The 10821-nt window shown below is 45.7% G+C and overlaps 2 protein-coding genes across 2 annotated transcripts; both read left to right on the top strand.

Moving 5' to 3' along the window:
* The first annotated feature begins 5074 nt into the window (after positions 1-5074).
* On the top strand, positions 5075-9247 carry LOC123060166 (asparagine synthetase [glutamine-hydrolyzing]). Its single transcript, XM_044482742.1, has 11 exons — positions 5075-5564; positions 6669-6810; positions 6939-7129; positions 7247-7408; positions 7497-7577; positions 7670-7891; positions 7979-8113; positions 8246-8326; positions 8404-8490; positions 8619-8726; positions 8828-9247. Exons 1-11 carry the CDS (start codon positions 5250-5252, stop codon positions 9047-9049), a joined length of 1746 nt encoding a protein of 581 aa, XP_044338677.1. The 5' UTR covers positions 5075-5249; the 3' UTR covers positions 9050-9247.
* Positions 9248-9379: 132 nt separating this feature from the next.
* On the top strand, positions 9380-10158 carry LOC123060167 (uncharacterized). Its single transcript, XM_044482744.1, has 2 exons — positions 9380-9705; positions 9784-10158. The coding sequence occupies exons 1-2, from the start codon at positions 9454-9456 to the stop codon at positions 9841-9843; spliced, it is 312 nt and encodes a 103-aa protein (XP_044338679.1). The 5' UTR covers positions 9380-9453; the 3' UTR covers positions 9844-10158.
* Positions 10159-10821: the final 663 nt, after the last annotated feature.

A 10821-nucleotide genomic window follows, 5' to 3' on the forward strand; every position in this document is an offset into this window, starting at 1 on the left:
ATAGATAAGACTTTTTAAAATTTCAAAAACAGATGAATCTTTACTGATGGCATGCCTACATGCATGTCTTTGCACGCATCCTATATACTTAAAAAGTTTATCCTTATTATTTTATTTATCTTAACATGCAGCCTATCCATTTCATCATATATGTCATACACATGTAACCTTCCATTTAAATGCACATGCAAGTCATCCACATCATCAAGCGCATGCCATCAAACTGTGTTTGACATGGGAGGAAAGAGAGAGTATTTTAGAATGCATGTAGCGCTGCACACCGACTGTCTTGCCTGCAAAAAGCTGCACACTGATGGGGACCACTTCTGTATTTGTAAGTCTTGTTAGTGCTTGTCAGTTGTATTCAGTGGGTATAAGAGCGGTAATCAATTTACATGTTTAATACTGTGTCGAACTGCATTAATCTTGATGAAATGCATGGACTGTGGATTTCCCACCATTACCTATTGGAAATGTTAAATTTACTTTTTTCCACAAAATGCTCTAAGTGCAATTTGCAGAGACCAATGTTGCTGGCTAGCGCTCCTGGAAAGTACGTGCATGTCTTGGTACGAACATCGTAAACTTGTAGCCATGACAACCATGGCGTGGTATCATCATCATGTTGTAGCAGCAACCTTTCACCATCAGTCATCACCCTCAACGGTGTATGATAACATCTGTATAGACCCCGACTCATTGGGATCTTGAATGCCTTGGTCCAGCTACTCTTATAAGAATCGTCCAGGATCCATATGTTGGTGCATAAATCGTCGTGAAATTCCCGCATGTCATGATGATCTCGTTGAACGAAGCAAAGGGCACCGTTAAGCTCTGTTATGTGGGCTGATACCGTGCTGCTCTCCCACAATTCCCGGATCCGTATGCCAGGTTTCTCTCCTCGGAAGTTTCCGGTGTCGACGAGGAACGGGTCGGTGTGGCGGGACCTGTGCGCGGCATGGAAGGCCGGGTCTGATGTAATTAGGGCTCGCCAGCCCTTCGACACGCACCGGAACCGGCAGACGGACCTCACGGGCGTCCTAGAGAGGATGTCGAAGACGACGTCGTTAGGTAGCGTCGCCGCCGCGGCCTCTGTCATACCGTTGCGGGCGCCTGCTGCCTCCGCCGCCGGACGTGGAGATTAAGATCGCCTGACGGCCAGTCGGACAGGAAATCGATTTTCTGCTTCTTTTCCTCGCAATTGGAACACGCACAATTGATCTACAGATATATTTGGAGTATTAAGGAAAGGAAGAGATTGGATCGCCACAAGATTCCGATCAATGATAACGGCGTTTTGCATTGATCCCGAGTTAGTCTACGGGCGCTTGGTCTCTTTTTTCCGGACGAGCGTTTTTCTTCGTTTCATCTGGAGCGTATAGGCTACTCAATTAACTCAGAAAAAAAACTCAGCTGATTTCTGGCGGTGAAAACAATATTTTTCTCCTCACGCACAACGAGTAATCTCCGGGCAACTGCTAGGCGAAAGCCGGCTGATCTTAGGGCGAGCATGGCCATTCAGTTAGAAGCTCGCAGCTACATGGCGCATCTTCCTCCTCTCGCATACTTCTCCTCGTTCTGTATCCATTAGGGCGATGTAGGGATCTTCTCCTTCCATCCATGGCTGGCAGTGCTCGCAGCAGCCCCCACCCGCCTCGACAATGCATCGTCGCCGGCTCTCGATCGCAACAGCCCCGCCATTGTAGCTTGGGATGCTTCATCGCAGCACCCCCGCAGTCTGATGATGCTACATCACAGCACATGTGGCCAAGGTTTTGGATTTCGAATGGACAAATTTTCTCATGGGGGCGAGAGCCCCCACCCGCCTCGAGAATGCATCGTCGCCGGCTCTCGATCGCAACAACCCCGCCATTGTAGCTTGGGATGCTTCATCGCACACCCCCACGGCTTGATGATGCTACATCACAACACATGTGGCCAAGGGCTTGTTTCAAAAAAAACATGTGGCCAAGGTTTTAGATTCCGAATGGACACATTTTCTCATGGAGGGCGAGTGCCCCCACCCGCCTCGACAATGCATCGTCGCCGGCTCTCGATCAGTGGCCGTGCCAGCCTCAAGAATCTGTGGGGTCAATGAATTTTTTTTTGATTTTTTTCTCCATGATGAACAATAATTTTAGGCTGTTTTCCAGAAAAAGTTATGGTGTCAGCCGATCCCACAACTTACACGTAGGTTCGCCGCTGCTCTCGATCGCAACAGCCCCGCCATTGTAGCTTGGGGATGCTTCATCGCAACGCCCCTGCGGCTTGATGGTGCTACATCACAGCACATGCAGCCAAGGTTGTGAATTTCGATTGGACAAATTTTCTCATGAGGGGCAAGATTCTCGGTTACCACAGTTATCGAGAAATACCGAACGTTTTGAATGAAATTATAACTGAATTTTGAATTCAAATTCTTTCAAATAAGAGCTAGTAGCGCAGTGAAGCGTCTTCTGCGTGCTTTTATGCGACCCGGTCCAGAGTTTGAATCTTATGAGCATTCTTTTTTGAAGTAATGTATTTTCAAAAATGATACCAAAAAAAGTGGAAGAATGGAGATTAAACATGCAACCTCCTGAAGGGTGAGTCAGAAGGCTACCACTAGGCCAAAGCCAAGTGCAATAATGATGCTGAGATACCACTATATTTACCTATACTTTGAGTATATTTTTATTTTAAATTGTGTTTTTGCTCTTCATGCGTGTTTCTCTTGGGGCGGTGAGAAACGCCCGGTATCCGAATTTTTCGGACGGTACCCAAAACCATGCATGCGGCTCAATGATGCTTCATCGCTACGTTCACCCAACCATCTAACTACAGATTTATTTGCTTCACCCTTCATTTATTTTTAGAGTGAATATAATGCGGTACTATTCTCACATACTTTAATTTTGAGAATATCTAGTTAATTTTAAGGGTCTGTTTAGGACATATCTAGATATAACATAGTTATGTTATATCTAGAGTCTGTTTAGGACACATCTAGATATGACATAATTATGTCACATCTAAACTGATGTCCACTCTGTTTGTGGTCTATTTTTTTTAATTTTTTTTCTTGATGCTGTATTATATATTTGTAAAATCTTAGATATGACATTCTTAAAAAATATCTAGATATGAGTTAAACAAACTGTAATTTTTAACCGGGGCCTGAAGAAAAGAAAAAAAAAAGGGCAGTGATCTGCGCCGGCGCGCCGGCCCAACTTTTGGGCCGGTCAAGCCCTAACCGTTCGATCTGGCCTCCAGGAGTCATCCGATCTGGCCTCTCCCATCTCGATTTGTTTTCTTCGTCCTAGTCAACGCATACCAGAAAAAAATCCCCCGCCTCTGCCCCCACGCGACTCTGCCTCTTGGGTACAGCTCCGCGAGGGCAACAGCCGCCGCCCGCCGCCCGCCGGCCGTCCACACCCCGAGGCCTCACATCCCCTCCCCTACTAGCCGAAGAACCTTCTCCTGCTCATCGATTTCAGTTTGCAGCTCTGTCTAGACTCGTTGCAACTCCCTGACATCGATGCAAGAAACCTCACTGCTAGTAGCAAAAATCAACGACAGTTGCGGCACTGCCTCGTCCCTATCCATCCCAAAATGTGCTACAGAAAACGAGATGCTGGAAACAGCAGTCGCATTTGCTGGAACTGACGGCTATGGTGTTGCCACCAGCAAGACGAGCTGCTGGAAATGGCGGTCAAATTTGCTGGAACCGGTGACTGCGTATGTTGGGACCGGCAAAATCAAATGTTTGAACCATGGTTGCCAAAAGCTACTACCGGTGAAAAAATTGCTACAACCGACGAATCAAAAAATACTACTATCAAAAAGGAATTGCTGCAACCGGCAAAATCAAAAGCTGGAACCAGCAACGCAGGAAGCTACTGTCGGTGATTAGAAAAGATGCAAGCGACTAATCAAAAAGTTGCAACATGTGATTCTGAAACTGGTACTGGCGATTCAAAAAGCTACAACCAGCTGAACAAAATGCTACAACCAGTGATTTCAAAAGCTGGAACCAGTGATTTCAGAAAAAAAAATGCAAGAAATAGATTATGAAGAAAAGTTTGAAAGGAATGATTTAAAAAAAGATGCAACCGGTTTAGCAGGAAGCTACAACCGACGATCCAAAAAGCTACAGCCGATGGGCATAAAAAAAGGCAGATTTTCCACCGGCCATGGCTATTGGAGAGTGTGGGGGGGGGGGGGGAGGTCGCCGGAGTTGCAGCCGTCGGCCATGCCCAGCAGAGAGCTCGTGGTTTTTGTGGTGGCTATGGAGGTGCTCAACGCAGCAGGCTCAGAGTTGTTCCGCGGCGGCGATTCACAAGCGGTGGAGAAGGCAAGGCCATGGCTGCTGCGGGGGGAGAGAGCATGAGAGGGCGAGGCGAGATTGAGAGGACGAAGCTTCTCCATGGAGGTCGCCGGAGTTGCAGCCGTCGGCCATGCCCAGCAGAGAGCTCGTGGTTTTTGTGGTGGCTATGGAGGTGCTCAACGCAGCAGGCTCAGAGTTGTTCCGCGGCGGCGATTCACAAGCGGTGGAGAAGGCAAGGCCATGGCTGCTGCGGGGGGAGAGAGCATGAGAGGACGAGGCGAGATTGAGAGGACGAAGCTTCTCCATGGCGGCCACGTGATAGGATCCAGAGACAGACAGCAGGCCCGCTCGCTTGTTCTAAGTGGGGAAAGGAAGACGATGCAATTGCTAGTTTGCTACCAGAGAGAAAAGTGTGGTTGAGAAGAAGAGATAAGGCTAGAGGAGAAAAAGATAAGGTGAGAGAGACAAGCGGCCCCGCTTTTGCTGCTTCACTGGGACGCGTGGCGTGCGCGACCGGCGCAAAGTTTAGCCGGCGCACCGTCCCGAAACGTTTACCAAAAAAAAGCGGCGAGGATTGACTCGATACTGGTAGCTGCTAATGGGTGATTCGAGAAGAGAAACACGTGGACTCCATGCACGGACATGTAACAGGCAGAAACGCATGCATGCAAGGTGCCGATGGATGATGGCAGAAGTGGACAAACGAACCCATGGTCTTATGTGGTGCGGTGGCCGCGAGAGAATCCGACGAGGCCGTGCATGGACGACGTGTAGCCCTGCTCTCCGCCATCTCCGGCCAGGCATCTATCTACCTACAAGTAGAGCCAAGCCATTCCTGCACACCTCCATACAGAAACACAATTCAGATCGACTAGCTCGCTGCTGGCTGTAGAGGACGATCGACGACGATCCAGAGGAGCAGCATAACCGAGGAGAGCGGAGCATGTGCGGCATACTAGCGGTGCTGGGGTGCGGCGACGAGTCGCAGGGGAAGAGGGTCCACGTGCTAGAGCTCTCGCGCAGGCTCAAGCACCGGGGCCCGGACTGGAGCGGCCTGCACCAGGTCGCCGACAACTACCTCTGCCACCAGCGCCTCGCCATCATCGACCCGGCCTCCGGCGACCAGCCGCTCTACAACGAGGACAAGTCCATCGCCGTTGCCGTCAACGGGGAGGTCTACAACCATGAGGAGCTTCGGGCACGGCTCTCCGGACACAGGTTCCGGACCGGCAGTGACTGCGAGGTCATCGCCCATCTGGTCAGTCACCCAACACACACCAGCCTTCTTCTTCTACTTGATATATAAATTCAATCGTATGAAACAATAAGTTTGGTCAATCCGTAGCTTCTAGCATACAAAAAAAAGATGATCCAGATAATCTCTATACATCCTAATTTGAGGTTAATTTCATATAGTAATCAGCGAAATTAAAGTTAAGTGCTAGACCATTATATCTCTAATTTGTTGATTAAAATTTTAATAAAAGGAAGATCTTGGCGAATATACATAGGTGGACATGGTTCCACCTGCACCTGAATGACAATTAAAATTTTAAAATATATCAGAGAATTAAACAATTCTGAATTTTTTAAACAAATATGATCCGGTGTTCTATATATATCCACCGTGGACTTTCATGAAAAAATAACATCCATTGTGTACCGGGATAAAATGAAAAAAAACAGGTGCTCTAAAATGGTTTGAAAATGCTCGGCTCGTTAAGCTTAACGACAAGAAAACTATAATCGGCTCGGCCGTAAGTACTTGACATGCATCACCCCTTTTGCTCCAGTTACTCTGTGTTTTTTATGCAAGAAGAAAGTGACCACACATGAGGAGGTGCACTAGTTATTGTCTCCTATGGGTTGAGTTGGGTCAATTAGATAGAGTTGATGGGTTGGTGTGCCATGAAATGTTGCCGCTTAACTTAAGAATATGTGTTGTGTTGTATTAACGAGCTGAGCTGCTCGTGAAATTCGTTAACTCCTCATTAAGCTTATTAAGTTTAACGAGCTGAAACTAGCGTGATTGGCCATGAGCTACGAGTTTAATGACCCGAGCTACTGAGCGTTCATTATGCTTGCGAGCTACGAGGTTTTGGTCCACCCCTAACCACGGGTGTGATTTCTTGGTGGGTAGGACACTCGACCAGGTTTGTTTTAAAAAATCTTTTTTTTTTGCTAATTTTCCTGATTTCTCTAATCATGTGAGTGCGTGCACACCAGAGCCAGAACTCCATTTTTAGATTCTTGCATGATTAAAAAGAAAGTAGAACTTTGGAAAGGTGGAGAAATGTACAGCTCTTAGTGGCATTCTCTTTGTTTAGCATGACCTGACTATTTTCTCCCTTTTGATATATAGTATGAGGAATACGGAGAAAGCTTCATTGACATGTTGGATGGTGTTTTCTCCTTCGTGTTACTTGACGCACGAGATAACAGCTTCATTGCTGCTCGTGATGCCATTGGTGTCACGCCTCTCTACATTGGCTGGGGAATTGATGGTATAGTATCAAAAGTGCTTCAGGAATCTTTTCATGAAACAAAACTATCATTTGCTCTGTGTTAATATACACCTTGTGAAGTAGTGGTTGTCATTATCAACAACATGCACACTGTGGAAAATTGTCAGGTTCAGTGTGGATATCTTCGGAGATGAAAGGACTAAACGATGATTGTGAGCACTTCGAGATCTTCCCGCCTGGTAATCTTTACTCCAGCAAAGAGAAGTCCTTCAAGAGATGGTATAACCCTCCTTGGTTCTCTGAGGTCATCCCCTCGGTTCCCTATGACCCACTGCGTCTCAGATCGGCATTTGAAAAGGTCACAAACTATACGCACCTCAACTAACCATTATGTGCTAGTATCTTTGAAAACAGATATGTAACCAAATTAAGGAGTCATCGCCATGATTCTTCTAACTGCATCTTCTGCATTCAGGCTGTTATCAAGAGGCTCATGACAGATGTTCCATTTGGCGTCCTCCTCTCCGGTGGTCTCGACTCATCATTGGTGGCTGCTGTCGCAGCCCGTCATTTCGCTGGGACGAAGGCTGCAAAGCGCTGGGGAACTAGGCTCCACTCCTTCTGTGTGGGGCTTGAGGTCTGAAACTGAAAGGGAACATGTGCATGTTTATTGAAGTTTCAAAGAAATAGGACTTGCATCCATGTTATCTTAATTTATATTGTAGGGATCACCAGATCTCAAGGCTGCAAAGGAGGTCGCGGATCACCTGGGTACCGTGCACCACGAGTTCAACTTCACAGTTCAGGTACGATATTACTACTAAGAGGCATAACGATCGTAGCTTATTTGTTGATCGCAATACGCAACCAGTAATGTTAATTGCATAAATTGCTATAGGATGGCATCGATGCAATTGAAGATGTGATATACCACATTGAAACATATGATGTGACGACGATCAGGGCAAGCACACTGATGTTCCAGATGTCACGCAAGATCAAGGCGCTTGGAGTCAAGATGGTCATCTCCGGTGAGGGTGCCGATGAGATCTTCGGAGGGTACTTGTATTTCCACAAGGCCCCTAACAAGGAGGAGTTCCACCAGGAAACATGTCGGAAGGTATTTAAAATGCAAACATTGCAGAGGAACAGAAAGAATAGGACTTATCCATAATAGCACTGTGCTCTGACATGAATTGTTCTGCAGATAAAAGCTCTCCATCAGTACGATTGCTTGAGGGCCAACAAAGCAACATCTGCATGGGGCCTTGAGGTTCGTGTGCCATTCTTGGACAAGGAGTTCATCAATGAGGCTATGAGCATAGATCCCGAATGGAAGATGGTAAGCACAAAATATATATTTCACGGGGAAAGCCCAAAACATTTCAAAAGAATACACGTCGAAAAAACATTTCAAACGAATGGGAAGTTGGAAAGAATGGACTGCGTTGTTTTCTAACTTTTAATCACACAGATCCGGCCTGATCTTGGAAGAATTGAGAAATGGATACTGAGGAAAGCGTTCGATGATGAGGAGCGACCCTTCCTGCCGAAGGTAACATTTTTATACACTTCAGTCAGATCCAGCTGGAGTAGTGGAGTTATTAACATGTTCTTTTTTTATACATGTAGCATATTCTGTACAGGCAGAAGGAGCAGTTTAGTGATGGTGTTGGGTATAGCTGGATTGATGGCCTGAAGGATCATGCAGCCTCAAATGTAAATGAACAATTTTTTTATTTTAAAGAATTCTTTATGATGTTTGTTTTGACAAAACTAATACATTCCCTGATAGAAAGATGTGACCACAATATCTGACCTATATGAAATGAAATCACTGAATGCAGGTGAGTGATAAGATGATGTCCAATGCAAAGTTCATCTACCCACACAACACCCCAACAACTAAAGAGGCCTACTATTACAGGATGATCTTTGAGAGGTACTTCCCCCAGGTGAGTGACTAAATAGAACAGGTTGAAGAACAACATGAATAGTTCAATACCATTGTAGCAATGTTAATGGAAGCAATGTTGGTTGCTTGATCTTGTTTCAGAGCTCGGCGATCCTCACGGTGCCAGGCGGGCCAAGCGTGGCGTGCAGCACAGCCAAGGCTATAGAGTGGGATGCCCAATGGTCTGGGAACCTGGACCCCTCTGGGAGAGCAGCGCTTGGAGTCCATCTCTCAGCCTACGAGCAGGACACGGTCGCTGTGGGAGGTAGCAACAAGCCTGGGGTGATGAACACCGTGGTACCTGGTGTTGCCATTGAGACTTGATGAATGGTACATGTATCATATCGTGTCCTACTAAAGGCAAATAAGAACGGTTGTGTGCATCGCTTCATGTAGAGGCCGGGCATACTCCTTTTCAAAAAAAAAAGAGAAAATAAGATGCATATGTTCTTGTCAGCGTTGTAATAAGACGGGCCTATGTTTTGCTATTTAATTAAAGGGTTAATTATCCTTTTGCCTTGAGTGATGTCTGTGTGCTCAGTTTTGTCCTTAGATATGAATCGTGCTCAGTTTTGCCTCTAGTGTGTGTGCACCGACTCATTTCGTGAAATCTGTCGTCTTCGTCAGGTCAACCTTTTGACCCGGCTCTTACAGGTGGGACCAGGTGACAGAGACGGCCAATTAGAGCGACACACATCGGCGGTGACCACGGCGACAGAGAGCACACGATGGTGACCATGGCGAGAGAGAAAGCACGGCGGTGGGAAGCTAGCTGTGGAGAGCGCGGCGGCATTGAGATCCCCTTCGGCTTTGAGCTCCATGTCTTCCTCAAGCTCCCGCGCACCTCGCGGACGCAGAGCCGGGCGCGTGTGGACATGCCTGTCTTCGTCTGTTCACGATGCTGGGTGGGCATTGTTCGAAGGGTTTCTCATACATCGAGAAACCAGAATCGTTCGTTCTACGTGTGCAGCGAGAATGGGGTAAGAATCGGGGCAATTGCATCATTTTCGTGGTCGGAATCTTTGAGCAATGGATTGATCTATTTGGTGTTTATGCAGGTGACATGCTTCTTTCTTTGGGTAGATACTCTGACTAAGACTTCGATGAATAAACTGTAAAAAGAGCATGAAGAATGGTTGTGTATGCTGTCACAGACGGCAGTGGCCGCAGCACAAGCTCCGGAAGAAGAGATGAAGGGCGAATCACGCACTGACAGAGAGCTAACTGTTGAGCTTAGGATGTTGAAGAAGAAGGTTAGGAAGCTTGAAGATCAAGCACTATCAATACCCATTTGCAATTACTTTTGGGCATTGGTATGATAATCGCACTGGTTGTAATGTTGAAAATGTATGAAAAGACATGAATTATGAAGAAATTTGTAAGCTTGAAATTGTACGAGAAATTCACCTAGTTTAAATATTGGTCAAAGTTGCTAAAATGTTGTAAAAAAAGAACTGACCAATATTTAAATATGTTGAGAAAAAAAAGAAGAAATGAGGAATTCAGAAACTTTTTATCAATGAAATGCAGCTCTTTGCTCTTCCTTTCTGTCAATTTTTTTTTCTCTGTTGGCTAAATTCAGAGCGCAGAGCCAAGTACAGGCTAGACTAATGGACCAACTGCATCAAATTAGCACCATTTCGGGGTTCTCTTGCGTGTTTTTCTGTTTTTTGTTCTGATTTAATTTAGGCAGTAAATTATAATGCTGAAACTTTTTGTGAAAGCTAATTAAATTATTCAAAAGGCAAACAACTAAGGTTAGAATTTTTTTGAGCTGTTAAATATTTAATAGCAATTTAATTATTCCAATTCAAATACACTGTGATTTAAATCTAAGACTAAAATGTCATAGAAATGTGCCTCAGCTCTGGTAGAGGTTTACACCTGGTGCTAAAAGAAATGAACATTTTTTAAAGGCATTACATTCAGAGAAAAATAATTAATCTAAAAAAATGAAGGATGGAAAATGCACAAAAAATTGGTGCGACTAGGGACTCGAACATAAGACCACGTGGTTTTATGGCGTTTAGGGCTGCGCTGGTAACCGCCAGGACAGACGAAAAGACTTTGACATGGGTAGGGAAAGAAGGTATATA

The sequence above is a fragment of the Triticum aestivum genome, chromosome 3A, assembly GCF_018294505.1.
Source record: "Triticum aestivum cultivar Chinese Spring chromosome 3A, IWGSC CS RefSeq v2.1, whole genome shotgun sequence".
NCBI classification, from domain to species: domain Eukaryota; kingdom Viridiplantae; phylum Streptophyta; class Magnoliopsida; order Poales; family Poaceae; genus Triticum; species Triticum aestivum.